The 27612-nt window shown below is 56.8% G+C and overlaps 2 protein-coding genes across 2 annotated transcripts; both read right to left on the bottom strand.

Annotated features, from left to right (window-relative positions):
- Window positions 1-4152: 4152 nt before the first annotated feature.
- Window positions 4153-10194, bottom strand: LOC148833988 (serine protease 27-like). Its single transcript, XM_088916260.1, has 7 exons — window positions 9405-10194; window positions 7866-8002; window positions 7213-7236; window positions 6609-6771; window positions 6242-6513; window positions 5132-5301; window positions 4153-4955 (listed from the first exon to the last, which is right to left on the bottom strand). Exons 2-7 carry the CDS (start codon window positions 7912-7914, stop codon window positions 4698-4700), a joined length of 936 nt encoding a protein of 311 aa, XP_088772386.1. The 5' UTR covers window positions 7915-8002; window positions 9405-10194; the 3' UTR covers window positions 4153-4697.
- A 4796-nt stretch (window positions 10195-14990) lies between these two features.
- On the bottom strand, window positions 14991-26724 carry kat8 (K(lysine) acetyltransferase 8). Its single transcript, XM_088916232.1, has 11 exons — window positions 26313-26724; window positions 23978-24052; window positions 22698-22870; window positions 21680-21733; window positions 21404-21568; window positions 20530-20619; window positions 19254-19394; window positions 16706-16799; window positions 15920-16070; window positions 15477-15631; window positions 14991-15267 (listed from the first exon to the last, which is right to left on the bottom strand). Exons 1-11 carry the CDS (start codon window positions 26722-26724, stop codon window positions 15203-15205), a joined length of 1575 nt encoding a protein of 524 aa, XP_088772358.1. The 3' UTR covers window positions 14991-15202.
- Window positions 26725-27612: the final 888 nt, after the last annotated feature.

Below are 27612 nucleotides of genomic sequence, written 5' to 3'. Positions count from 1 at the left end.
CGAGAGACGCGGCGGGTCGAGGGGGGGGGGCGACGTCGGCGAGAGGCGCGGAGGGTCGAGGGGGGGGGCGACGTCGGCGAGAGGCGCGGAGGGTGGAGGGGAGGGGGCCGGCGTCGGCGAGAGACGCGGAGGGTGGAGGGGAGGGGGCCGGCGTCGGCGAGAGACGCGGAGGGTCGAGGGGAGGGGACCGGCGTCGGCGAGAGAGGCGGAGGGTCGAGGGGAGGGGGCCGGCGTCGGCGAGAGACGCGGAGGGTCGAGGGGAGGGGGCCGGCGTCGGCGAGAGACGCGGAGGGTCATACGGAGAGGGCCGGCGTCGGCGAGAGACGCGGAGAGTCGAGGGGAGGGGTCCGGCATCGGCGAGAGACGCGGAGGGTCATACGGAGAGGGCCGGCGTCGGCGAGAGACGCGGAGGGTCGAGGGGAGGGGGCCGGCATCGGCGAGAGACGCGGAGGGTCGAGGGGAGGGGACCGGCGTCGGCGAGAGACGCGGAGGGTCATACGGAGGGGGCCGGCGTCGGCGAGAGACGCGGAGGGTCGAGGGGAGGGGGCCGGTGTCGGCGAGAGGCGCGGAGGGTCGAGGGGAGACGCGGAGGGTCGAGGGGAGGGGGCCGGCGTCGGCGAGAGACGTGGAGGGTCGAGGGGAGGGGGCCGGTGTCGGCTAGAGATGTGGAGGGGGCTGGCGTTGGGGAGAGACGCGGAGGGTCGAGTGGAGGAGACCGGCGTCGTTGAGAGACGCGGAGGGTCGAGGGGAGGGGGCCGGCGTCGGCGAGAGACGCGGAGGGTCGAGGGGAGGGGGCCGGTGTCGGCGAGAGACGCGGAGGGTCGAGGGGAGGGGACCGGCGTCGGCGAGAGACGCGGAGGGTGGAGGGGAGGGGGCCGGCGTCGGCGAGAGACGCGGAGAGTCGAGGGGAGGGGGCCGGCGTCGGCGAGAGACGCGGAGGGTCGAGGGGAGGGGACCGGCGTCGGCGAGAGACGCGGAGGGTCGAGGGGAGGGGACCGGCGTCGGCGAGAGACGCGGAGGGTCGAGGGGAGGAGACCGGCGTCGGCGAGAGACGCGGAGGGTCGAGGGGAGGAGACCGGCGTCGGCGAGAGACGCGGAGGGTCGAGGGGGGGGACCAGTGTCGGCGAGAGACGCGGAGGGTCATACAGAGGGGACTGGCGTCGGCGAGAGACGCGGAGGGTCGAGGGGAGGGGGCCGGCGTCGGCGAGAGAGGCGGAGGGTGGAGGGGAGGGGGCCGGCGTCGGCGAGAGAGGCGGAGGGTCGAGGGGAGGGGGCCGGCGTCGGCGAGAGACGCGGAGGGTCGAGGGGAGGGGGCCGGCATCGGCGAGAGACGCGGAGGGTCATACGGAGAGGGCCGGCGTCGGCGAGAGACGCGGAGAGTCGAGGGGAGGGGGCCGGCATCGGCGAGAGACGCGGAGGGTCATACGGAGAGGGCCGGCGTCGGCGAGAGACGCGGAGGGTCGAGGGGAGGGGACCGGCGTCGGCGAGAGACGCGGAGGGTCATACGGAGAGGGCCGGCGTCGGCGAGAGACGCGGAGGGTCGAGGGGAGGGGGCCGGCATCGGCGAGAGACGCGGAGGGTCATACGGAGAGGGCCGGCGTCGGCGAGAGATGCGGAGGGTCATACAGAGGGGGCCGGCGTCGGCGAGAGACGCGGAGGGTCATACAGAGGGGGCCGGCGTCGGCGAGAGACGCGGAGGGTCGAGGGGAGGGGGCCGGCGTCGGCGAGAGACGCGGAGGGTGGAGGGGAGGGGGCCGGCGTCGGCGAGAGACGCGGAGGGTGGAGGGGAGGGGGCCGGCGTCGGCGAGAGACGCGGAGGGTCGAGGGGAGGGGGCCGGCGTCGGCGAGAGACGCGGAGGGTCATACGGAGGGGGCCGGCGTCGGCGAGAGACGCGGAGGGTCGAGGGGAGGGGGCCGGTGTCGGCGAGAGGCGCGGAGGGTCGAGGGGAGACGCGGAGGGTCGAGGGGAGGGGGCCGGCGTCGGCGAGAGACGTGGAGGGTCGAGGGGAGGGGGCCGGTGTCGGCTAGAGATGTGGAGGGGGCTGGCGTTGGGGAGAGACGCGGAGGGTCGAGGGGAGGAGACCGGCGTCGTTGAGAGACGCGGAGGGTCGAGGGGAGGGGGCCGGCGTCGGCGAGAGACGTGGAGGGTCGAGGGGAGGGGGCCGGCGTCGGCGAGAGACGTGGAGGGTCGAGGGGAGGGGGCCGGTGTCGGCGAGAGGCGCGGAGGGTCGAGGGGAGACGCGGAGGGTCGAGGGGAGGGGGCCGGCGTCGGCGAGAGACGTGGAGGGTCGAGGGGAGGGGGCCGGTGTCGGCTAGAGATGTGGAGGGGGCTGGCGTTGGGGAGAGACGCGGAGGGTCGAGTGGAGGAGACCGGCGTCGTTGAGAGACGCGGAGGGTCGAGGGGAGGGGGCCGGCGTCGGCGAGAGACGTGGAGGGTCGAGGGGAGGGGGCCGGTGTCGGCGAGAGGCGCGGAGGGTCGAGGGGAGACGCGGAGGGTCGAGGGGAGGGGGCCGGCGTCGGCGAGAGACGTGGAGGGTCGAGGGGAGGGGGCCGGTGTCGGCTAGAGATGTGGAGGGGGCTGGCGTTGGGGAGAGACGCGGAGGGTCGAGTGGAGGAGACCGGCGTCGTTGAGAGACGCGGAGGGTCAAGGGGAGGGGGCCGGTGTCGGCGAGAGACGCGGAGGGTCATACGGAGGGGACCGGTGTCGGCGAGAGACGCGGAGGGACGAGGGGAGGGGGCCGGTGTCGGCGAGAGACGCGGAGGGTCATACGGAGGGGGCCGGCGTCGGCGAGAGACGCGGAGGGTCGAGGGGAGGGGGCCGGCGTCGGCGAGAGGCGCGGAGGGTCGAGGGGAGGGGGCCGGCGTCGGCGAGAGACGCGGAGGGTCGAGGGGAGGGGGCCGGCGTCGGCGAGAGGCGCGGAGGGTCGAGGGGAGGGGGCCGGCGTCGGCGAGAGACGCGGAGGGTCGAGGGGAGGGGGCCGGCGTCGGCGAGAGGCGCGGAGGGTCGAGGGGAGGGGGCCGGCGTCGGCGAGAGACGCGGAGGGTCGAGGGGAGGGGAACAATGTTGGTATGACACAGAGAGGTCCGAGCTGAGGGGACCGATGTCGGTCAGATGCTGAAGGTCGATCGGTGGGGACAGATAAGTGACCGTCTTTGGCAGCAGGTTCAGTTGGCTTTTAAAATCTGCAAGAGGAGCGCAGACACTGCCCTCATCTGTCTGCCTTCCACTCTCGTCCACACCTGGTCACTGGTACTTCCTGTTATTCCACTGGATCATGACTGCAATAATAACACTCAAGTGTTTTTTTTTATACTCCTGTTTTGCCCCTTCAGTTTTTTTTTAAAGATGTTTTAATAAAAACACCTTGAGAAAGCAGAGTGAGTGGTGCGTCTGCCTGCTAAAGCAGCCAGTTGAGACCCAGGACATGAGCGAAGGATTGAGGGTATGGAGGAGAGGATGCTGGGAAAAGTGGGAGTAGGGCAGAGTGGGAGTATTCTGGGCAACAGATGGGAGAGACAGGAAGAGATCAGCTGTAGAGGAGAGGATGTTGGGAGAGGGAGAGGAAGGGAGACAGTGCTGTGTGATGGGTGAGACAGGATGAGATCAGCTGTAGAGGAGAGAATGCTGGGAGAGGAAGGGAGACAGTGCTGTCTGATGGGCGAGACAGGAAGAGATCAGCTGTAGAGGAGAGAATGCTGGGAGAGGAAGGGAGACAGTGCTGTCTGATGGGCGAGACAGGAAGAGATCAGCTGTAGAGGAGAGAATGCTGGGAGAGGAAGGGAGACAGTGCTGTCTGATGGGCGAGACAGGAAGAGATCAGCTGTAGAGGAGAGGATGCTGGGAGAGGGAGAGGAAGGGAAACTGCCGTGTGATGGGTGAGACAGGAAGAGATCAGCTGTAGAGGAGAGGATGCTGGGAGAGGAAGGGAGACAGTGCTGTCTGATGGGAGAGATAGGAAAACCCCATTCCAGCACAGATGAGACTTTGTAAACCCCCCGTCTTCCTTCCAGGACCCCCGAGACACCGCAAATGACCACTACAAGACTGCCACAGTGCGAACCCCCACTCTAGCGAGAGGCACGGTGAACTCTGTGAAGACAAAACGATGCCCACGTCTCCCACGACCAAAAAAAACAGAAGAGACTTTTCACTCGTGTTCAACATTTATTCACACTCCTTCATAAAATCACCTCTGCTGTCCATACAATGGATTCTTTAAAAAGAGAAATAGTTCCAGCACTCATCGTTTATTCTAAAATGATTCCAGTTCATGAGCTGGTTTTAAAAATACCAACGAGAGAACCCCCTCCCCCCCACCCCCAAAGCCTGCCCATCGGCCGATTCATCAACCCGGCTCCTCCTTTGCTGAAGGGCACTCGGACTGCGACCCCAGATGACCTCGGGTCAGGTGATCTCGCTGGGAAGAGCAGATCAAACGGCGACCTTTGGAACGTCTTGGACGGGGGGGCACCCCAAGACGCCCGACGGAGACCCCAACCCCTTACCCTGCCGTCCCGAGGCGGGGTGGGGGTGATATTAGGTCGTTCCGGATTGCAGGCGATCCTGGCACCCTTTCCGACACGGAGGTTGGCGGCTCGCGGGAAGATCGAAACTGGCCCTAACGCACCTACGGTCAAGCAGGACCCCTGCCAATTGGTCTTCCCACCACCCCCCACTCTCTCCACCCCCTCCCCCTCTATCTCAGCATGGTGGCGAACAGCACGGACATCAGCCCATGCGCCAGCACCGCCAGGGCGGGGCCCGGCCTGTGGGGGGCGCCGCCGTACAGAGCGATGTCCGGCACAATGGACTGCACCCAGCTGGAGTACGAGGTCACCTTGGTGTAGACGCCGGGGCGGTTGGGACTGGCACAGCCATCCCCGAAACTCACGATGCCCGCTTGGACCCAGGTGTGATTAACCATGGCACAAACAAGGGGTCCCCCAGAGTCTCCCTGTGAGAGAGAGAGAGAGAGAGAGAGAGAGAGAGAGGGGTTAATACAGACACACTGACTGGACACTCCAGTACATTAACACTGAGTTCCTAAACTTTGTTGAGCTCTTATCTCCAGATGAGACAGTAAGGCTGCTGATGGGGAATGTACACAGTAAAAATCATCATCACAAATACCTGACAGGAGTCCTTTCCTCCCTGCTGGAAACCAGCACAGATCATGTCCGAAAGGATCTGGGTGGTGGTTGGAAAGGCAGCCGTGGGAGTCTGGTACATGTCATTACAGGTGGAACTGCTGATGAGGGGCACCACGACCTCCTGCAGTGTCCCAGGATTGGGAAGACTGACTGAGAGAGAGAGAGGGGTTAATACAGACACACTGATTGGACACTCCAGTACATTAACACTGCACTGAGAGAGAGGGGTTAATACAGACACACTGACTGGACTCTACAGTACATTAACACTGCACTGAGAGAGAGAGGGGTTAATACAGACACACTGACTGGACACTCCAGTACATTAACACTGCACTGAGAGAGAGAGAGGGGTTAATACAGACACACTGACTGGACACTCCAGTACATTAACACTGCACTGAGAGAGAGAGAGGGGTTAATACAGACACACTGACTGGACACTCCAGTACATTAACACTGCACTGAGAGAGAGAGGTTAATACAGACACACTGACTGGACACTCTAGTACATTAACACTGCACTGAGAGAGAGTGAGGGGTTAATACAGACACACTGACTGGACACTCCAGTACATTAACACTGCACTGAGAGAGAGGGGTTAATACACACACACTGACTGGACACTCCAGTACATTAACACTGCACTGAGAGAGAGAGAGGGGTTAATACAGACACATTGACTGGACACTCCAGTACATTAACACTGCACTGAGAGAGAGAGAGGGGTTAATACAGACACACTGACTGGACACTCCAGTACATTAACACTGCACTGAGAGAGAGGGGTTAATACAGACACACTGACTGGACACTCCAGTACATTAACACTGCACTGAGAGAGAGGGGTTAATACAGACACACTGACTGGACACTCCAGTACATTAACACTGCACTGAGAGAGAGTGAGGGGTTAATACAGACACACTGACTGGACACTCCAGTACATTAACACTGCACTGAGAGAGAGAGGGGGGTTAATACAGACACACTGACTGGACACTCCAGTACATTAACACTGCACTGAGAAAAGGAAGTGGACAAGCAGACATTGACTGCAGGACTCTGCAGACAGAGGATTAGACTCACGATCTTGCCCAATGTTGCCCCAGCCAGTGACGTAGCAGTTCATGCCCTCTGGGAAGACCACCGCAGGGTCAGGTAGACAGATGGGCAGGATGTAGTCAGTGTAGGTCACAGCACTGGCCATCCGCACCAGGGCGATGTCATAGCCCAATATGGCCTCCGTGTACCTCGAGTCCACTATGACCTGTGTGATGGACCTGCTCTGCTCATACTGGTTAAGACCACCCAGCTGGTACCGACCCAGATAAAGGATATAACTGGAGACTGAGGCGGGCCTATGACAGAGAGAGAGAGAGAGAGAGAGAGAGATTAACACAGACACACTGACTGGACACTACAGTACATTTACACTGCACTGAGAGAGACGTACTTGGGGAAGCAGTGAGCCGCAGACAGGACCCAGGTGTCGCTGATGAGTGACCCTCCACAGATGTGTTTCGCGTTGTCCTGGATGTCCACCTGCCACGGCCACGCCCCCTCCTGGGCGTTCTGTCCTCCCACGATCCGATTGCCCAGGGGTGGGTTACCGCACACTGAGGGCACGGCACAGAGGGGGAGAGAAACCGAAAACACGGGATTAGCCCCTCTCGCCTCCAGACGGCACCAGAGAGCTGCATAAAACTCAGGTTTTGGCAGGTGTGTTTATCCTTTGATCAAGGGTTAGAGACTAGAGTTCACATTCCTTCGTGTGAAGGATCAGTGACGTGTTCAAGTGACAAAGGGACTCGCACGATACGACAGTTGTGCGCCAGGCAGTCTGGGCACGAGTCCTAGGAATTTTATAAGTGAAATGAATTCTTCAACACCAAATCCACCATCTTTATAACCCTTTGTGTTATGACCTTGTGTTACTCAGAGTTAAAGTACAGCCAGGAGAGGCCCTGGGAGTGGAAAGAGATGTTTAACCCCACCTAGAGGCAGAGCTGTGTCACACTGTTTACAAGTGAGGAATGATGCATAAAATATGTCACTACCTTGAGCGTCACATGTCCAAAGACCTGCAGGAAAAGCAAAAAGAAAAAAACATCATATAAGCTCCTGATCTAAACAATGCATTGAACACACAACACAGAGGTCACTGTACAGCCCCTGAACACAATATACACAGTGCACTGAACACACACTGCGGGGAACTCAGTATACTCACTGAACACAGTGCACACTGTACAGAGAGCCACACACTGACCCCAACCACAATCACTGTCACCCCTGACACACACACACCCTGTACAGAGAGACACACACCCTGCACAGAGAGACACACACACTGACCCCTGACACACACACACACTGACCCCTGACACACACACCCTGTACAGAGAGACACACACACTGACCCGTGACACACACACACACACACACACTGACCCCTGACACACACACACACACACTGTACAGAGAGACACACACACACACTGACCCCTGACACACACACTGTACAGAGAGACACACACACTGACCCCTGACACACACACTGTACAGAGAGACACACACACACCCTGCACAGAGAGACACACACCCTGACCCCTGACACACACACACTGTACAGAGAGACACACACACCCTGCACAGAGAGCCAGACAGACTCGCAGACAGCAGGAAGGTCGAAGGTCCTGCGCTCACTCACCCACAGTGAGCAGCAGTGCTGTTGCTGCTGGCCAGCACACGGTCCTCATTGGGCCTACTGGTCTCTGTCCAGAACCCGAGGCTTGAACCCTCCTGCCCAGCCCGGCCTGTCCCGCAGGCTGTCGGATCTCAGAGAACCTGCAGAGACACACGCGGGCTGTGAGGACAGACCTCCCCCAACCACAGACACACAGACACAGATCTGCTGTCAGCACCAGGCGACGAGGCGGAGAGATCAGCAGTCTGGCCAGGGGAGTAGAGAGTGGTCGTGTAGACCCGCAGAAAAACCAGCCACAACGGAGGTCGGGGGCAAAGTCACGTATTTAACCCCCTGATATATCCACCCCGACCTCTGTTCACCAACATGATTCGTTCCCACAGACCCTTAGGTGTAGCACATATCCGTACACAGAAACACCCATTTCTCTCACAGAGAAAAAGCACAACCTGTTCCGGACCCCCCCAAAAAACGACCCCCCTACTTTGACCATTTTCACCAAAAATGACAAAAGCAGCGCCAAGCACCAACATTTGTTCTGTGGTTTATTTTCTTGATCTAATAAAATCCACTGCTTATATAGAAACAAGCGATAGGTTTATTCCAGCTGAAAAAAAAAAGAAGAAAGAAAACGCAACGTTTCGGCCGTGGAGCCTTCTCCACAGGTCCCTTCACCCCCGAAGGAGGCTCCACGGCCGAAACGTTGTTTTTCTTTCTCTTTTCAGCTGGAATAAACCTGTTACTTGTTCCTCTGCAGCCTCCGCATGCCGGCGCAGCTCCCCACCGGAACTACACCGCTTATCTAGACCTCAGAATGACCACTTCGCTTGTTCTGCGGTTTACTTGTTATCTGAAGAAATCCACTGCTTATCTCGTGAGACACCAGAACGACCACTTCACTTGCTTTGTGAGTAGCGACACACAGTGGCCCTTTCCTCGCCCCTCCAGGGCCCGGGGAAGGCAGGAGCACACAGGAGCGAGCGAGCAGGCGAAGCCGCAGTGAGCCGCGGCGCTCCGTGGGCTCTGTCCTCGCTCCCACCCACGGAAGAGTAGGGGTCCCCCAGTCCAGTACAGTCCAGGGGGTCCCCTCCCCTCCCCTCCCCGCTGGGCTAAAGGGTGCTAAAGGGGTCCCTTGCCGGACCACGAGCGCGGCCAGGCTGGAGGGACGCGTTCAGGAGCTGCCGGGGGATAGTAAACCCGCGAGCTTCCCGTGGAACCTGCCACCGGGCTCCTTCACCGGGCGCCCAGGCAGGCAGCGCAAAGGCCAGAGTGGCGAGGGGGGGCGGGAGGGGGAGTCCCCCAGTCCCCCAGTCCCCCAGTCCCTCTAGCCAGGACGGCGACTCGCCCCCGGCCCCCCGCCAGGACGACCTGTGTGTCCCCTCTGCCCGGGGACGGTCGCCCGAGGAGCCGATGTCCCGACAGCGATGTTCTCTCGATTCGGCGTGAAAGGACAAAGTAACAGCGGCGCGCGGCTTTCGTCCACCCAGGGTGGGTGAGTGAGTGAGTGAGTGGGGGAAGACGGAGGCGCTCCGCTCCGCTCACCTGCGCTGAATCCCGTCTGGGTTCGGGTTCGGGTTCGGCTTCGGCCGCTGGGACGACGCGGGATTCAAGGCGTCTCTTCTCGTCCGGGTCGGAAGACGAACCGCCGCCGCCGCCGAAACGAAACGAAACAGAACAGAACAGACTCCGAGCGCCGTGAGCCCCGCTCTCCGCCGTGCAGGTGACCGGGGAGTGTGGTGAAACCGCGCTTCGGGTTTCTGTCTTGTTGTCCTCGCCCTCTCTCGGTTTCAGCCGCTCACATCAGCCAGGGAAGAGAGAGCGGAGGCAGGGGGGGGCGCCTCACCTGTAGCGCAGGTAAACTCGCGAGCTGCAGCCAATCGCCGGCGCCTCCGAGCCCCAGTCACGGCGCGGGGGGGAGGGGGGGCCCTCCTCCCTCCTCCCTCTCCCCGTCCCCCAGGGAAACCCACTCCCGTGGGGCTCCGCTCCGGCTTCGTGACTCCGGGTCCTAACGCCGCCTTCCGCCCCTGAAACGGGGGTCTCCAGGAACGACAGCCGAAGAAGACCCCCGCCCCCCCAGTTTCATCTCCTCACCCGTCAGCAGGGCGGTGAACCTTCACCTGGTCCCAAGTCCCGCTCTGATCGCTGTATTGTCGTTCTGCGCTCATCCCGATGTACAAGAGGGAACTGCGAAATGCAGTGTCTCCCGGCCCGAGGTGCGCAGCACACCCGCAACAGCCAGCACGGTGCCGCGGCACAACACACAAAAAACACACACCCGGCCGAGAATCGTGAGCAGCTGCCGAGGCAGTCTGGGTATACGAGTAAAAATGTGAAGATGTAATGTAAACAATGTAAAGAGTAACGTGCAAGTCCTGAAGACCTTCGCGGCTGTAGATCAGGTTGGTCAGCACTCGTCCCCGTGGAGTGACAGAGAAGCAGATAACACACAAGCGAAAATAAACAAGACGCATCCGACGGGCGACTGGCGCGCCGCGGGCGGCTCCCAGTCAAGGGGGAGACGAAATCACAAAACAGCACGGGTCAGAGCGTGTTCGCTTCAACCAGAGCGCCGTGAATGAAGATTTTACACACACACACACATATATATATTGTAACGCTTACGGCCATCAGGGTGTGTAAGAGCCGGCGTACCAGAGCAGGTGACGTCGCCGCCCTTCCCTGTGATAGCAGGACTACAGCCAGTGGGCTGTGGAGAGATCTCTCTTTGGCTCACCGGGCTGGGTCCTTGTTGAGGGACGCGGGAGTCCCGGGTTCGAGTCCCCGACGGTGGGGGGGCCGACCTAATGCGGCAAGGGCGCCCGCCTGAGCCCCCGTTGCGTTACAATATATATGTGTGTAGTTCGGGGGGTTAGCTGCGTCAGCATGCGTAGGCTGCACAGGGACCAGTAAAGGTTTATTCCAGCTGAAAGGAGAAGAAAGAGAACACAATGTTTCTGCTGAGGTGTGACACCCGAACAAGGCTCCACAGCCGAAACGTTGTGTTGTCTTTCTTCTCTTTCCAGCATGGAATAAAACTATGTATTGTCCCTATATATATATACTTGTTCTGAGAATATGTCTCCCACTACCGCGGCGCACCCCAGACAGTCTGAACGGCCCGCGTGTAATGGCGGCACCTGCAGGCCGTCGGTGTCTTTGCGGGCACAGCCGTCGCTAAGGGGGGGGACGGGGCATTAGGGGGCAGCACCCTCCCCCCCCCCCCCCAAAAAAAAAGAATTTTCTAATACAGTGGGGGGGGAAAAAGATTTTCGTTTATTTATTTACTTTTTTCGAACGATTGAAAAATATTGTACAGTATGGCACTCATCTAACTCTGCAATCAAACGAAATTTAAAAAAATTAAGAAAAGCGTCGCTAGGCTCCGCGCCCCATCGGGGGTCCCGGGACGGGATTTATGATGCGACACGCCAGGCGGTCCGGTAGCCAGACACGGTTTAATCTCATCCCGTGCATCAGAAAGCCGGGCTAACGGCAGTCTCTCAGACAACGGCTCACAGGGCCGTCACACGCAGTGTGTGTGTGTGTGTGTGTGTGTGTGTGTGTGTGTGTGTGTGTGTGTGTGTGTGTGTGTGGGGGCAGAGCGGTGGCACTGTGGCTGGAAGGTTGCCGGTTCAAATCCTGCAGCCGGCAGAGGAATCCTACTCCCTGAGCAAGGCCCTTCGCCCCAGCTGCTCCAGGGGTGCTGTATAAATGTCTGACCCTGCGCTCAGACCCCCAGCTTCTCTCTCCCTGTCTGTGTGTCTCAGGGAGAGCGAGCTGGGGCCTGTGAAAGGACACATTCCTATTGCAAGAGATTGTATAGGGCCAATAAAGCGATCTTATCTTAAAAACGACATAGACCTTGCCTCCGATATTGTAGCGTTGATGAGGTAACTATCCTCTGGAGAGTCACGTGTCTCAGACAGGCGTTCAAACCCGCCCCCCCCTCCCGGCGGCGGGTTATTCAGCATGAAACGTCCCAGCTCGCACCTCCCGTGAACGCCGTGAAGACGCTCACTCGTGTCCTGGAGCCGAGCCCGCCGCCTCAAGCCGAGAGCCGGGTCAACGGCCGCGCAGGGACCGTGGGATAGCTGTGCTATCGCGTGCTGATCACACACATGCGCCGTCCCGTCATGCCGAGCTCACTGGATACCTGCTTCCGACTGGACACCAGGGAATTTATTTTTTTCTCTCTCTCCCTCTATCGGCATCAGCGCGCTCCCGTCCCGCCCCGGTGCGTGACTCTCAGATTCACTAGCCGTGCATGCTGTACGCGTTTAACGCGCTGACGCGGCGCCGCCGCTCGGACCGTGAAGCGAGCGGGACACGCAGGACCAGACCGGCTCCATCACTCTGCTCTCCTCCCACCTGAGAGCTGCTGTGTGTGAGCAGACTGGAGCTTCATCCAGGTGGGGGGGACACACTGGTGGGGGTGGAGGGGATCCCCCTGACCTGTGAAGAGCTCGGAGTGGAGAGTCCAGAAGAGCGCTATAGAAGTGTCCGGGTATATTTATCGCTGCACTGTTCCTAGAGAGGAGGGCGGCGCGATAACAGGACGTCCAGCGCTGTTCCCCCCCCCCCCCCCCCCGCTCTCTGCCGGAAGCGAGTGGACGTCAGCACTGACAGCCCACTGGAGCTCAGCAGTGTGAGCCTGGCCAGTACTTGGAGGGGAGACTCCTGGGAAAGCTGAGGCTGCTGCTGGGAGAGGTGTGAGTGGGGCCAGCAGGGGCGCTCACCCTGCGGTCTGTGTGGGTCCTGATGCCCCAGTATAGTGACGGGGACACTACTGTAAACAGGCGCCGTCCTTCGGATGAGACGTAAAACCGAGGTCCTGACTCACTGTGGTAATTAAAAATCCCAGGGCGTCTCTCGAAAAGAGTAGGAGTGTCACTCCGGTGTCCTGGCCAAATTCCCCCCCTGGTCTTCACCCATCATGGCCTCCTAATAACCCCCCTCTCTGAACTGGCTTCATCACTCTGCTCTCCTCCCCACTGAGAGCTGCTGTGTGTGAGCAGACTGGAGCATCATCCAGGTGGGGCGACACACTGGTGGGGGTGGAGGGGATCCCCCTGACCTGTGAAGAGCTCTATACGCTATATCAGTGTGAGGATATTATAGTATAAGATATCAGAATATCTATAGGAATATTTAGTCTTGAACAGATAAGATTGGTAGGTCAACCTTTTATTTGTAACGTCTTATGCTCTATAAAAGGGGGGTCCCAGACCTGGTTTTTGGGGTACCCTATGTCAGGCGGAGCTTTTTTTGCTTCCCAGGCTCACATTCTTCCTGTTTGTGGAAAACTGAGCTTCACAGTGAAAGCAGACAGTGAGACCTGAAACACTGCCATTGAATCGCATCCGGAAAGTTAAGGGTTAAGATCCAAGGAGGTGTCTGGGGGTTCCCGGGACCAGAGCTGGGAACCCCTCCTCCCTCTGGAAGGAGCAGTTCTCTTCCCCCAGCTGACATCACCAGAGGCGGAATGGCTCCTGTTTTCTACACAAGTTGCTCTTCCACATTTCCCAGATGACAGTCATCGCAGCTGGGCAGCCTTCCAGCCCAGAATCCGACACTTAGCATGAAGTGATACCCAGCTGCTTTTACCCAAACCTGCTGGACGGGTCCAGTGAGGGGCACCCCTCCCCGATACTGACGCTGCAGGCCTCTCTCACTCCCTCCCCCTTCGTCCCTGCCTCCCTCTCTCCCTCCCCCACCCCCTCCCTGTGGATCACTCCCTCTCTCTCTCTCCCCCTCCCTTTGGATCACTCTGTCCCTCTCTCTCCTCCTCCCTGTGGATCACTCCCTCTCCCTCTCTCTCTCTCCTCCTCCCTGTGGATCACTCTGTCTCTCTCTCTCCCCCTCCCTGGGGATCACTCCCTCTCTCTCTCCCCCCCTCCCTGTGGATCACTCTCTCTCTCTCCTCCTCCCTATGGATCACTCTGTCTCTCCCTCTCTCTCCTCCCTGTAGATCACTTTCTCTCTCCTCCTCCCTATGGATCACTCTGTCTCTCCCTCTCTCTCCTCCCTGTAGATCACTTTCTCTCTCTCTCCTCCTCCCTGTGGATCACTCTTTTATTGTGTCCCGTACTGTGCTGTCTGCAGCGTGTGGCCCTAACTGCTGTGCTGTGTGTCCCGAGAGAGCGCAGCACGAGGAAGAGTCCCAGTGTACGTACACACACACACAAGGCATATGAGCTCCTCTCTCTCTCTCTCCCACTCTCGCTGGGCCCCTCAGGCGCTTGGATGAGCGCCCTGCCGCAGCTGGGCGTGGAGCCAAGAGCCACAAGCAAGCAGGGACTGTGGGACTGCCGGAACACTGCCCCCTTGTGGTCATTACAGCAGCCAGCAGCTGTGTCCCCCCCCCGCAGCTCAGCACCAGCAGCCCTACTGGAGCCCAGCAGTGAGAGCCTGGCCAGTACCTGGAGGGGAGACTCCTGGGAAAGCTGAGGCTGCTGCTGGAAGAGGTGTGAGTGGGACCAGCAGGGGGGGCTCACCCTGCAGTCTGTGTCTGTGTAATATACTTCTGAAGAAAGATACAAAATGTGAAGAAGGGGTTAACTGATTCCTTTCTGTACAAGGACTGGACGTCCTGTGACAGGCTAGAGTTATGGCAGGAAAGGGGGATAACTGATAAGGATTCCTGATGCCAGCTAGGAAGCCCCCCAGGGAAGGAAACCTAACACTGACCATTAAGAGTGACCAAAGTCTGTGAACTGGCCAGACACCGTGACCTCCCCTCATTACCATGGTAACGAGCTACGTCAGAAGCGGTAGAAAAGGGCTATACTGTATAAACCGGAAGTTTTGTACCGGTACATTGATAAAACTCATCTGTTTAACTTCATCTCGGGATCCAGAACTTATTTGTCTGTTACAGAACTTCAGATGAGGGGATCCCCATGACCTGAGAAGTGCTTTGAGTGGGGTGTCTAGAAAAACCCTATACAAGTGCCGAGGAATAATAACCAATAATAACCCATTCAATTAGCCGCCCTTTCTCCAGTTAACACTGCCCCCTAGTGGCCCATACCAGCCATTACCCCACTGACATTGACAACCACTATCTCAGACTTCAGCACAGGAAGGAGCACCGATAACTAACAATTACACACGGAAAGAAGCAGGAAATGAGATCTCAACTTTTTTTTAATAAAAATACACAATGCAAAAAATAGTGAACGTATGTACAGAACAATATTTTACAGGAAATGCAGCCAGCTGCCTGGGACAGGGAGGGGGGCGAGTGTGATCGGGACAGGGCGGCTAGGCTGGACTCTTGGGTACAATAATCTCTCGGCCTCGGGCACTGCGACCTCTCCGTCGCCCCCTCCCTCCCCACGCTACTTCTTGGAGAACTTGGCCTGCTTGTGTTTCGGGGGAGCCCACTTCAGACACAGGCTGTCCACTGGAAAGGAAGAGAAAAAAATCGCACCCAGTTAAATCAAAGCCGCGCCGCTCCGCCCACACAGGGAGGGAGTCTGGGATCTGGAAGAGGCAGAGGAGGAGAGGGGGCACACAGGGGAAGAAAGGGAGACGCAGAGAGAGGCGGGGAGAGGTGTGGGAGAGGGATCGGGAGAGAGAGAGAGAGAACGAAGGACAGTGAGTCTGGGGCACCTGTGATGGGGGGCTTCTTGTACTGGGCAGATTTGAGGTGCTCCTCCACCAGCTTGGGGGTGACGCAGATCACATGCTGCCCCTTCCAGTACTTGACCATGTTGAGGGACTGCAGCGTGCTGATGATGTCATTCTGAGTGATGCTGGTCATCTGGCTGAAGGAGAAGGGGGGCGGGAGTGAAATACCGACACTGATCACCTTCATCCATCTCTGGCATCTGTCTCTCTGCTCTCTACATGAGGGTCTGTATTAATCTGTGTGAGGAGTGTCTCTGGGGTCTGTATTAATCTCTCTGGGTGAGGAGTGTCTCTGGGGTCTTTATGAGGGTCTGTACTAATCTCTCTGTGTGAGGAGTGTCTCTGGGGTCTGTATTAGGGTCTGTACAAATCTCTCTGTGGGAGGAGTCTCTGGAGTCTAGATCAGTATAGAAATATGCACATACCTGAGATCTTTAATAGACAGTGTGCCTCTGAAGTCTCTCAGGATCTCCAGTAGCACCCAGGACCAGTAGCTCCTGTAGCTCAGCTTGCCCAGGTCAGACAGGGGTTTCTCTGGGGAGCCCACTGTGCTCTCCAGCTTCGACAGCTCATAGCCTGACAAACAGAAAAACAGAACAGTCAGTAGAGACACCCTGTCTGGACACTCCAGTCCATTAACACTGCACTGAGAGAGAGGGGTTAATACAGACACCCTGACTGGACACTCCAGTACATTAACACTGCACTGAGAGAGAGGGGGTTAATACAGACACACTGACTGGACACTCCAGTACATTAACACTGCACTGAGAGAGAGGGGTTAATACAGACACACTGACTGGACACTCCAGTACATTAACACTGCACTGAGAGAGAGAGGGGTTAATACAGACACACTGACTGGACACTACAGTACATTAACACTGCACTGAGAGAGTGAGGGGTTAATACAGACACACTGACTGGACACTCCAGTACATTAACACTGCACTGAGAGAGAGAGGAGTTAATACAGACACACTGACTGGACACTACAGTACATTAACACTGCACTGAGAGAGAGGGGTTAATACAGACACACTGACTGGACACTCCAGTACATTAACACTGCACTGAGAGAGAGAGGAGTTAATACAGACACACTGACTGGACACTCCAGCACATTAAATGCAAATGAAAAAAATGCAGGGTTAAAACACAAATCAGAATGTGCAAGTGAAAGCATGTACAGGGGTGTTCACACCACTCACTGAAAGCTATGAGGAATTTCCCATATCCTCTCCTCTGGTAGGGGGGCAAAGTCAGGATGCAGGCCACGTTGTTCCCGTCCGGAGACTCCTTCTCCTGAAGGGAAAAGACGGGTGACGATAAACGCACTCACGAATCGGAGCCGAACCGGCCGGACACGCCCCTCCCTTCGCCAGGACGATATTTTCTCACCCCTGGCCGTTGCCCCAGCGGCCCAATCAGCCACAGTGCGCAGCTCAGAGACCCAGCGGAGACGCACAGCTCCACCGGCTCCTCCCAGCGAAACTGCCCCGAAACCCCTCTCCCGCAGAAGCTACCGGGCGGCGCCCTGCTGCTGGCCCACAATGCCGAGGGAGGGTGTGGCAGGGGAGTCAGTTTCTCTTTAAATCGGTGAACTTTGTACTGTACTGCTGTCTTCCCAGCCTGTTTATCACGAGGATGGGGGGGGGGTGGATTAGAGGAGTTTAATCTATCACTGAAAGTCCCCTGAAGAACAGTCTGGGAATGAAACACGCCCCCTTGTGGCTGGTCCTGCGACCAGCTGGACCTACAGCTCCTCTCCCCCTCGCTGTACGGAGAGCCTCACCTACTGCAGAATTACAGGTGGGGAGCTGCGTCAGCATGCGTAGGCTGCAAAGGAACAAGTAATAGGTTTATTCCATGCTGAAAAAAAGAAGAAAGAAAACACAATGTTTCGGCTGTGGAGCCTTCTTCAGGTGTGAGAAAGACAGAGACAGACACTTCTTTCTTGTTTTTTACAGCATGGAATATTACTTGTTCCTTTACTACAGAATTACTATTGTTATTATTAATAATAACACTGACATTTATATTGCGCTTTTCCGGACTCTCCACTCAGAGCTCTTCACAGGTCATCGGGATCCCCTCCACCCCCACCAGTGTGTCCCCCCACCTGGATGAAGCTCCAGTCTGCTCACACACAGCAGCTCTCAGTGGGGAGGAGAGCAGAGTGATGAAGCCAGTTCAGAGATGGGGGTTATTAGGAGGCCATGATGGGTAAAGACCAGGGGGAAATTTGTCAGGACAGGAGGATCTTCTTTACACAGAGGGTGGTGGGAGCGTGGAACAAGTTGCCCAGCCCTGTTGTTGAAGCCGACACCCTGGCTTCTCTCAGGACACAGCTAGATAAGCTCTTCCTTGTCTGTGCATTTCAATTAGCTGCTAACTACCCAACGGGACGATGGGCTGACTGTTCCCCTGTTGTTTCCGATGTGTTTAGGATGATGTTCACGAGTCCAGTCCACTGTCAGTGCTCTTTGTGCCAGAATGAATCGATATAGCTCCCTGTGTTGTCAGCATACCACAATCCTGAGACCAGGAGTCTTTAATAATTAATTAATAATAATTGCTTACACTTATATAGCACTTTTCAGGACACTCCACTCAAAGCGCTTTACAGGTAATGGGGACTCCCCTCCACCACCACCAGTGTGCAGCCCCACCTGGATGATGCGACGGCAGCCATAGTGCACCAGAACGCTCCCCACACATCAGCTATCAGTGGGGAGGAGAGCAGAGTGATGAAGCCAGTTCAGAGAGGGGGGTTATTAGGAGGCCATGATGGGTGAAGACCAGGGGGAAATTTGGCCAGGACACCGGGGTGACACCCCTACTCTTCTCAAGAGGCGCCCTGGGATTTTTAATGACCACAGAGAGTCAGGACCTCGGTTTTATGTCCCATCTGAAGGACGGCGCCTGTTTACAGTATAGTGTCCCCCGTCACTATACTGGGGCATTAGGACCCACACAGACTGCAGGGTGAGCGCCCCCCTGTTGGCCTCTTCCAGCAGAAGACTTCGCTTTCCCAGGAAGTGTCCCATCCCCATTACCTGTAAAGCGCTTTGAGTGGACAGTCCAGAAAAGCGCTATATAAGTGCAAGGAATTATTTTTTTAACAACAACAATAATAATAATATCCAGGTACTAGCCAGGCTCACACTGCTGAGCTCCAGTGGGTTGCCAGTGCTGAGCTGCAGGGGGGATGCAGCTGCTGGCTCTTACTATCACATCACCACAACACTTTCAATAACTGCTTTATCCAATACAGGGTGGTTGGGGAGCCAGAGCTTATCCCAGCATCCAACGGGCTCAAGGAAGGGTTCCCCCTGCACAGGGCAGACACACAATAACACACACTCACACCAGGGCCAGTTTTCCCAGAAGCCAATAAACTCACCTGCATATCTTTGGACAGTGGAAGGAGACCCATGGGTTTCGCAAGGGAGCGATGCTAACCACTGAGCCCCAAAATTGGTGTCTTCTGATTATAACATCAGAAATATGTTTAAAACCCAAGAGCAGGAAACACTTCTTTACACAAAGGGTGGTGGGAGTGTGGTATAAGCTGCCCAGACATGTAATTACGACAGGACGGGTTAGTGTTAATACTGGTGTTACTGGTGCAGTTCCCCACAATGAGCCGCCCCCTGCCTCCCAGTGCTGTTAGTACTGGTGTTACTGGTGTACTACCCCATGAGGAGCGCCCCCTGCCTGCCAGTGCTGTTAGCACTGGTGTTAAAAGTGCAGTACCTTGGAGAAGTACCCCACTATGTGCGCCCCCTGCCTGTCCACCTCTGTCAGGATGTAGAAGACGAAGGGCTCCACGTCGAAGTACAGCGTCTTGTGGTCCAGGAACAGCTTGGCCAGCAGACACAGGTTCTGACAGTAAATCTGCCACAAACACACGCTAATCAATCACAGACCAGCGGCACACAACGATCACGCACAGAACACCCGTTAATCAATCACAGACTGGCACAACGCAATGATCGCGCACAGAACACGCTAATCAATCACAGACCGCCACAACGCAATGATCATGCACAGAACACGCTAATCAATCACATACCGGCACAACGCAATGATCATGCACAGAACACACTAATCAATCACAGACCAGCACAACGCAATGATCGCGCACAGAACACGCTAATCAATCACAGACCGGCACAACGCAATGATCACGCACAGAACACGCTAATCAATCACAGACCAGCACAACACAATGATCATGCACAGAACACGCTAATCAATCACAGACCAGCACAACGCAATGATCATGCACAGAACACGCTAATCAATCACAGACCGGCAGAACGCAATGATCGCGGACAGAACACGCTAATCAATCACAGAGTGGCGCAACGCAATGATAACACACAGAACACGCTAATCAATCACAGACCAGCACAACGCAATGATCATGCACAGAACACGCTAATCAATCACAGACCGGCACAACGCAATGATCACACACAGAACAAACACTAATCACAGAGTGGCACAACACAATGATCACACACAGAACACATGCTAATCAATCACAGACCGGCGCCACGCAATGATCACGCACAAAACATGCTGATCAATCACAGAGTGGCGCAACACAACGATCACACACAGAACACATGCTAATCAATCATAGACCGGCGCCACGCAATGATCACGCACAGAAGACGCTAATCAATCACAGAGTGGCACAACACAAAGACCACACACAAATCACAGACTGGCAGAGAAAGAAATTCAGGCTGCACTGCTTTTCCAACACAACGACTGACACAACACATGACTCCTGTGCCCCCACTGCGGAGGAGTGCCGGGGCGACAGGGCCCCCCAGCGGAGGAGTGATGGGTTATCCTCTCCTCTAACTGCTACGACACCAGTTATCGCAGTGCACCTTGTCTCATTAGGACGCTGTGGATGCGCTGCTGAGCAGCCCAGCTTTTTGCAGAGTTTGGTCAAGCCGGTATCACTGTTTTACACTGTCAGTACTCCGGGACAGCGCGACGTCACTGCAGGTACCTTGTGGTCTCGGCCGTCCACCTCGTACACAGAGATGTTGCTCTTTCTGTAGATCTCCTTCCCTGGGGGCTGTCTCCACTGGCACTGCGTCTGAAAGAGAGAGAGGTGAGGGTTTGAGCTGGTCAGCCCCATGACCCCCATGAGCGGGTGACGTGAGCTACTGCCTGGCCCCTGTCCATCTGTACTCAGACCCTCACTTCTCCTTTTTCCTGCTCTCCCATCCTCCATCCTTTAGTCCCTCACCAGGTGGTCTTTGCCTCCTTCTCCCCCCCTCTCTCTGTCACCAGGTAGTCTCTGCCTCCTGCTCCCCCTCCTTTCCTCATCAGGTGGTCTCTGCCTCCTGCTCCCCCCCCCTCCTTTCCTCATCAGGTGGTCTCTGCCTCCTTCCTACCCCCCCCTTTCCTCATCAGATGGTCTCTACCTCCTGCTCCCCCCTCCCTCCTTTCCTCATCAGGTGGTCTCTACCTCCTGCTCCGCCCTCCCTCCTTTCCTCATCAGGTGGTCTCTGCCTCCTGCTCCGCCCTCCCTCCTTTGCTCATCAGGTGGTCTCTGCCTCCTGCTCCCCCCCTCCCTCATCAGGTGGTCTCTGCCTCCTGCTCCCCCCCTCCCTCATCAGGTGGTCTCTGCCTCCTGCTCCCCCCTACCCCCTCCCTCATCAGGTGGTCTCTGCCTCCTGTTCTCCCCTACCCCCTCCCTCATCAGGTGGTCTCTGCCTCCTTCTCCCCCCTACCCCCTCCCTCATCAGGTGGTCTCTGCCTCCTTCTCCCCCCTCCCTCATCAGGTGGTCTCTGCCTCCTTCTCCCCCCTCCCTCATCAGGTGGTCTCTGCCTCCTTCTCCCCCCTCCCTCATCAGGTGGTCTCTCCCCTCCCTCACCAGGTGGTATCGGAAGGTCTTCTCGTACTTCATGTACTTCAGACAGTACTCGCAGATCCACAGCTTAGGCTGCTTGCCGTAGTCCTCCGGGAACGGGGAGAAGTACCAGGCGTCGATCTCGAAATTTCCAATCTGGATTTTATCCACATACTTCACCTTCGTGATCTGGGAGAGGGGGGCAGAGGGAGAGGGGGATCACTCACATGGACTGGTGAGACCAGAGGGGCACATCCACGGGTCCCCTCCACACCGATGCACACAGCCGCTCTCTCTTACCGCCTCGTGCTCCTTCTCCAGGGCTGCTGTGGTCGGGTCCATTTCCGCATAGGTCTGAAACACAGGAGAGGTCCAGTCAGTCACAGCGCCGTGCAGCCCGGACAGCCCCGGTCACAGTGCAGTACAGCCCAGACACGCCCGGTTACAGTGTGGTACAGTGTGGTACAGCCCAGACAGGCCCGGTCACAGTGCGGTACAGCCCAGACAGAACCGGTCACAGTGCGGTACAGTGTGGTACAGCCCAGACAGGCCTGGTCACAGTGTGGTACAGTGTGGTACATCCCAGACAGAACCAGTCACAGTGCGGTACAGTGTGGTACAGCCCAGACAGGCCCAGTCACAGTGTGGGACAGTGTGGTACAGCCCAGACAGAACCAGTCACAGTGAGGTACAGCCCAGACAGGCCCGGTCACAGTGAGGTACAGTGTGGTACAGCCCAGACAGGCCCGGTCACAGTGAGGTACAGTGTGGTACAACCCAGACAGGCCCAGTCACAGTGTGGTACAGTGTGATACAGCCCAGACAAGCCCGGTCACAGTGTGGTACAGCCCAGACAGGCCCGGTCACAGTGTGGTACAGTGTGGTACAGCCCAGACAGAACCAGTCACAGTGAGGTACAGTGTGGTACAGTGTGGTGCAGACCAGACAGGCCCAGTCACAGTGTGGTACAGTGTGGTACAGCCCAGACAGGCCCGGTCACAGTGCGGTACAGCCCAGACAGAACCGGTCACAGTGCGGTACAGTGTGGTACAGCCCAGACAGGCCCGGTCACAGTGTGGTACAGTGTGGTACAGCCCAGACAGAACCAGTCACAGTGAGGTACAGTGTGGTACAGTGTGGTACAGCCCAGACAGGCCCAGTCACAGTGTGGTACAGTGTGGTACAGCCCAGACAGGCCCGGTCACAGTGTGGTACAGCCCAGACAGAACCAGTCACAGTGAGGTACAGTGTGGTTCAGCCCAGACAGAACCAGTCACAGTGTTTCACAGCGTGGTACAGCCCAGACAGGCCCGGTTACCTTCTGCACATGGTTGATCTCGTCATGCTTGCGCTTCTGGTTGCGCGTGATCTTCCTCTCAGGCTGCTCGCCCAGCTCGCCCCCGCACTCCACACTCTTCCTCACCGCGTCCTTCACTGTCTTCGTCAGGGCCAGCCGGTTCTTCCCCACCCACTCGTCCAGGCGCCGGTTAACTGGGGGGCAGAGGGAGCACCGTACTACAGCGACACACGAGACCACAGCGGAGGCACTACTGTACACAGAGGGCAGTGGGGGTGGGGAACAAGCAGCCCAGCCATATTGCTGAAGCCAATACCCTGAGTTCTTTCTTGACACAGCTGGAAGAGACAATCCAGACAGGACAGGAGGCTCTACTGTACACAGAGGGGGGTGGGAGAGTGGAACAAGCTGCTCAGCCCTGTTATTGAAGCCGATAACCGCTGTGTCTTGAGAGGAGCCAGGGATGAGACACTCCAGTCAGGGCAGGTACTGGGGTACAAAGCTTTAGGGAACAAGGCCTCTAAATTTGTTGAATGTTCTCACCTTGCTGGGATGTTTTCTTGAGCTCTAAATGCTGCTCTGTGCTGACTGTGCTGCAGGTATACAGTGGGGTGTAGGTGTACAGTGGGGTGTTACTGCAGGTGTAGGTGTACTGGGGTGTACAGTGGGGTGTTACTGCAGGTGTAGGTGTACTGGGGTAGTGCAGGCGTAGGTGTACAGTGGGGTGTACAGTGGGGTGTTACTGCAGGTGTAGGTGTACTGGGGTGTACGGGGGGGTGTTACTGCAGGTGTAGGTGTACTGGGGTGTACGGGGGGGTGTTACTGCAGGTGTAGGTGTACTGGGGTGTACGGGGGGGTGTTACTGCAGGTGTAGGTGTACTGGGGTGTACAGGGGGGTGTTACTGCAGGTGTAGGTGTACTGGGATATACAGTGGGGTGTGCTGGGGTGTTAATGTAGGTGTAGGTGTACTGGGTTGTTACTGCAGGTGTAGGTGTATTGGGGTGTACAGGGGGTGTTACTGCAGGTGTAGGTGTACTGGGATATACAGTGGGGTGTTACTGCAGGTGTAGGTGTACTGGGATATATAGTGGGGTGTACTGGGTTGTTACTGCAGGTGTAAGTGTACTGGGATACAGTGGGGTATGTAGGTGTACTGGGATACAGTGGGGTGTACTGGGGTGTTACTGCAGGTGTAGGTGTACTGGGATGTACAGTGGGGTGCACTGGGGTGTTACTGCAGGTGTACTGGGGTGTACAATGGGGTACTGCAGGTGTACAGTGATAATAAAGTCACACTCACAGCCCACATAGTGAACGTAGAACTCCTCTCTGCCCTCCTGTTCGTTCAGGCGTGACTGGATGACCTCCGCAGAGTCTGAGAGGGACAGGAGAATAGAGAAAGATGACGTTAAAGCTCTAGCAACACACTTCTATCAATTCACAACGCTGCAGACGCAGTCTGATTCACTCTGGAGTGAACAGTATTGTTACTCAGATTCCCACTGCACAACAAAATGATCCACTCCAGGATTTTACAGGAATGCCAGATAAAATCCCACTGCATAGCAGAGTAATCCACTCCAGGAGTTACAGTGACATCAGTAAGAATCCCACTGCATAGCAGAGTAATCCGCTCCAGGAGTTACAGTGACATCAGTAAGAATCCCACTGCATAGCAGAGTAATCCGCTCCAGGAGTTACAGTGACATCAGTAAGAATCCCACTGCATAGCAGAGTAATCCACTCCAGGAGTTACAGTGACATCAGTAAGAATCCCACTGCATAGCAGAGTAATCCGCTCCAGGGTTTACAGTGAAGTCAGTAAGAATCCCACTGCACAGCAGTCTGATCCGCTCCAGGAGTTACAGTAACGTCAGTAAGAATCCCACTGCACAGCAGTCTGATCCTCTCCAGGGTTTACAGTGAAGTCAGTAAGAATCCCACTGCACAGCAGTCTGATCCGCTCCAGGAGTTACAGTTACGTCAGTAAGAATCCCACTGCACAGCAGTCTGATCCTCTCCAGGGTTTACAGTGAAGTCAGTAAGAATCCCACTGCACAGCAGTCTGATCCGCTCCAGGAGTTCCAGTGATGTAAGAATCCCACTGCACAGCAGTCTGATCCGCTCCAGGGTTTACAGCAACGCCAGTAAGAATCCCACTGCACAGCAGTCTGATCCGCTCCAGGTTTGTAATGTTCTCAGTAACATTCCCATTGCGCAGCAGTCTGATCCAGAATAATCCTCTCCAGGTTTCACATTGATTTCAAGCAGATTTCCAGGGCACTGAGTAACCCAAAGATCGCAATCATTGCATTGACAGATTGCTTGGCTTCACAGTGCTGTTACTAAGACTCCCAGTGCACAGCAGCCTCACCCTTTCCAGGTTTTAATAATAATAACAACAATAATAATTTACTAATGTATATAAAGCACTCTTCCGGACTCTCCACTCAGAGCTCTTCACAGGTCAGGGGGATCCCCTCCACCCCCACCAGTGTGTCCCCCCACCTGGATGAAGCTCCAGTCTGCTCACACACAGCAGCTCTCAGTGGGGAGGAGAGCAGAGTGATGAAGCCAGTTCAGAGAGGGGGGTTATTAGGAGGCCATGATGGGTAAAGACCAGGGGGAAATTTGGCCAGGACACCGGGGTGACACCCTGACTCTTTTCGAGAGACGCCCTGGGATTTTTAATGACCACAGAGTGAGGACCTCGGTTTTACATCTCATCCGAAGGACAGCGCCTGTTTACAGTAGAGTGTCCCCGTCACTATACTGGGCCCCCCTACTGGCCTCTTCCAGTAATAATAATAATAATAATAATAATAATAATAATAATTGCTTACACTTATATAGTGCTTTTCTGGACACGCCACTCAAAGCGCTTTACAGGTAATGGGGACTCCCCTCCACCACCATCAATGTGCAGCATCCACCTGGCAAACTTAGCTTTCCCAGGAAGTGTCCCATTCCCATTACCTGTAAAGCGCTTTGAGTGGACTGTCCAGAAAAGCGCTATATATGTAAGGAATTATTTTAACAACAACAACAACAATAATAATAATATCCAGGTACTGGCCAGGCTCACACTGCTGAGCTCCAGTGGGGGGGGTTTCTTACAGTATAGTGTCCCCATCGCTATACTGGGGCATCAGGAACCCCACATCAGCGCCCCCTACTGGCCCCACTAACACCTCTCCCAGCAGCAGCCTCAGCTTTCCCAGCAGTCTCTCACTGCTGAGCTCCAGTGGGACACAGCTGCTGACTGGTTTTACAAGTGCTTTCCGACCCCAGCCGCGCAGCAGTCTGATCCACTCCGGTCTTTCCCCAGTACCCTTTCCCCAAGAGCACACCGGCACGCCTGTGTTCACACGCGGTTATTTAAAAACAAGACCGGCGGCGGGAAAGGAAAATCCGGGGCTGGGTCAGGCTGCCGACAAGGTAGAGAGGGGGGTCTCGTTTCTATAATAGCTGCAGTGGCAGAAATAAACCCACCCACGCGTGGAGGCGCCCCAGTGACCCGCCTCCACAACAACAACAGCAACAACAACAGCAACAGCAACCGAACACGATCGGACTCGGACCCGCGATCCCGGTACCAGCACCGGCGCCACAGCACCGATCAACGGCCAACTCACGCCAGGTCTTGTCGGCCCGCTGGCACAGGTAGGTCTCCCCGATCTCCACCGACACCTCCTGCTCCCTGCCGCCGGCCGCCCCGCCTCCCTCTCCGGGCCGCGACGGCCCCTCCGTCCGCTCCCGGGGCTCCGCTTCGTCCTCCTCCCCGCCGCTGCCGTTGGACGAGGAGGCCGCCCGGAGCCCGGCCTCGCCCTCCGACCTGTCACCGGGGCCTCGCTGGTCCGGGTCGGTGTCCATCCGCTCCTCCGAGGCGCCGGCGCTGTCGTAGCCCTGCCTGCCGGGCGACACCGCCACCACCGCCGCCGCCATCTTGTCCGCTCGCTGACTGCGGGCGCCCACCGCGAGACTGTTCGAGAACGAGCGCGAGGGTGAGCGCTGCCCCGTAAGGTCTGGTGTACGGGCGCCCTCCATTCCGCGCAGCCGCTACCGTAAGAACGCGTATATAAGCACCGCTCTGCATTGAAACGGTCTTGCGGTTTGTCTTGTCGGCTTTCACTTAAAATGTTATTATCCCCTGGGGGGGGGGATTCTTTGCGGTTTTTGGGCAGTACGTCAGTTGAACAAAAGCAAGCGCCAGCGCCAAAGAGTGAAGTACGGAAGCGCGTTGCTGTTACCGAGAAAAAACAAATCATGAATCATGATAAATGACTATAATGTGACTGCATAATCCTATAATTATAATAGTAATGATAACAATAATCATATTTTTATGAATGGTATAATTTTAATAGTATTGTAACGAATTCGGGTTCGGCGAGGACGGGCACAGCGACTCAGACTTCGTGGCGTGGGAAAAAAAAACACGGCGCTTTATTTATTTCGGCACAACCAGCCAGCACAGCACCCACGCGCGCGCCAGCAGGGGGAGGGAGAGAGAGAGAGAGAGCAACACTGGGGTCTGTTCGGGTCGCTACACGGGGATGGGGTGTCAACTGGGTACAGGTATAACAGGGGTGCGAAACCAGGGAACTATTGACACGAATCCGGGCGATCTCACCACACTGTACGCCTGTTTCTCAGTGGGTCAGCTGCGCTGGTCAGCGGCTCTCCTCGTCCCCGCCCTGACCAGTACTCCTCCCGTCCTGCCCCTCGCCGCGCACCCCAGCCTGGCGAACGCGCTGCAGTATACTAATGTAACGCTTACGGCCGACAGGTACTGTGTAAGAGCCGGCGTACCAGAGCAGGTGACGTCACCGCCCTTCCCTGTGATAGCAGGACTACAGCTACTGGGCTGTGGAGAGATCTCTCTTTGGCTCACTGGGCTGGGTCGCTGCAGAGAGACGCGGAAGTCCCGGGTTC

This window comes from Atractosteus spatula, chromosome 5, assembly GCF_055471065.1.
Source record: "Atractosteus spatula isolate fAtrSpa1 chromosome 5, fAtrSpa1.hap1, whole genome shotgun sequence".
In the NCBI taxonomy this organism is placed as follows: domain Eukaryota; kingdom Metazoa; phylum Chordata; class Actinopteri; order Semionotiformes; family Lepisosteidae; genus Atractosteus; species Atractosteus spatula.
The sequence above is the reverse complement of the archived record's forward strand: the minus strand, read 5'-3'. Positions and strand labels throughout refer to the sequence as shown.

Bases quoted from the DNA above. Each gene is read 5' to 3' on its own strand.
- LOC148833988 (XM_088916260.1), bottom strand. From the start codon at position 7,914: ATGAGGACCGTGTGCTGGCCAGCAGCAACAGCACTGCTGCTCACTGTG. The intron at 6,772-7,212 runs GTAGTGACATAT...CCGTGCCCTCAG, and splicing joins TTGGACATGTGACGCTCAAG to TGTGCGGTAACCCACCCCTG. The intron at 4,956-5,131 runs GTATTTGTGATG...TCTCTCTCACAG, and splicing joins GAGGAAAGGACTCCTGTCAG to GGAGACTCTGGGGGACCCCT.
- kat8 (XM_088916232.1), bottom strand. From the start codon at position 26,724: ATGGAGGGCGCCCGTACACCAGACCTTACGGGGCAGCGCTCACCCTCG. The intron at 16,800-19,253 runs GTACTGCACTTT...TTTTCCCTTCAG, and splicing joins TAGTGGGGTACTTCTCCAAG to GAGAAGGAGTCTCCGGACGG. The intron at 15,268-15,476 runs GTGCCCCAGACT...CTTCCTTTCCAG, and splicing joins CAAGAAGCCCCCCATCACAG to TGGACAGCCTGTGTCTGAAG.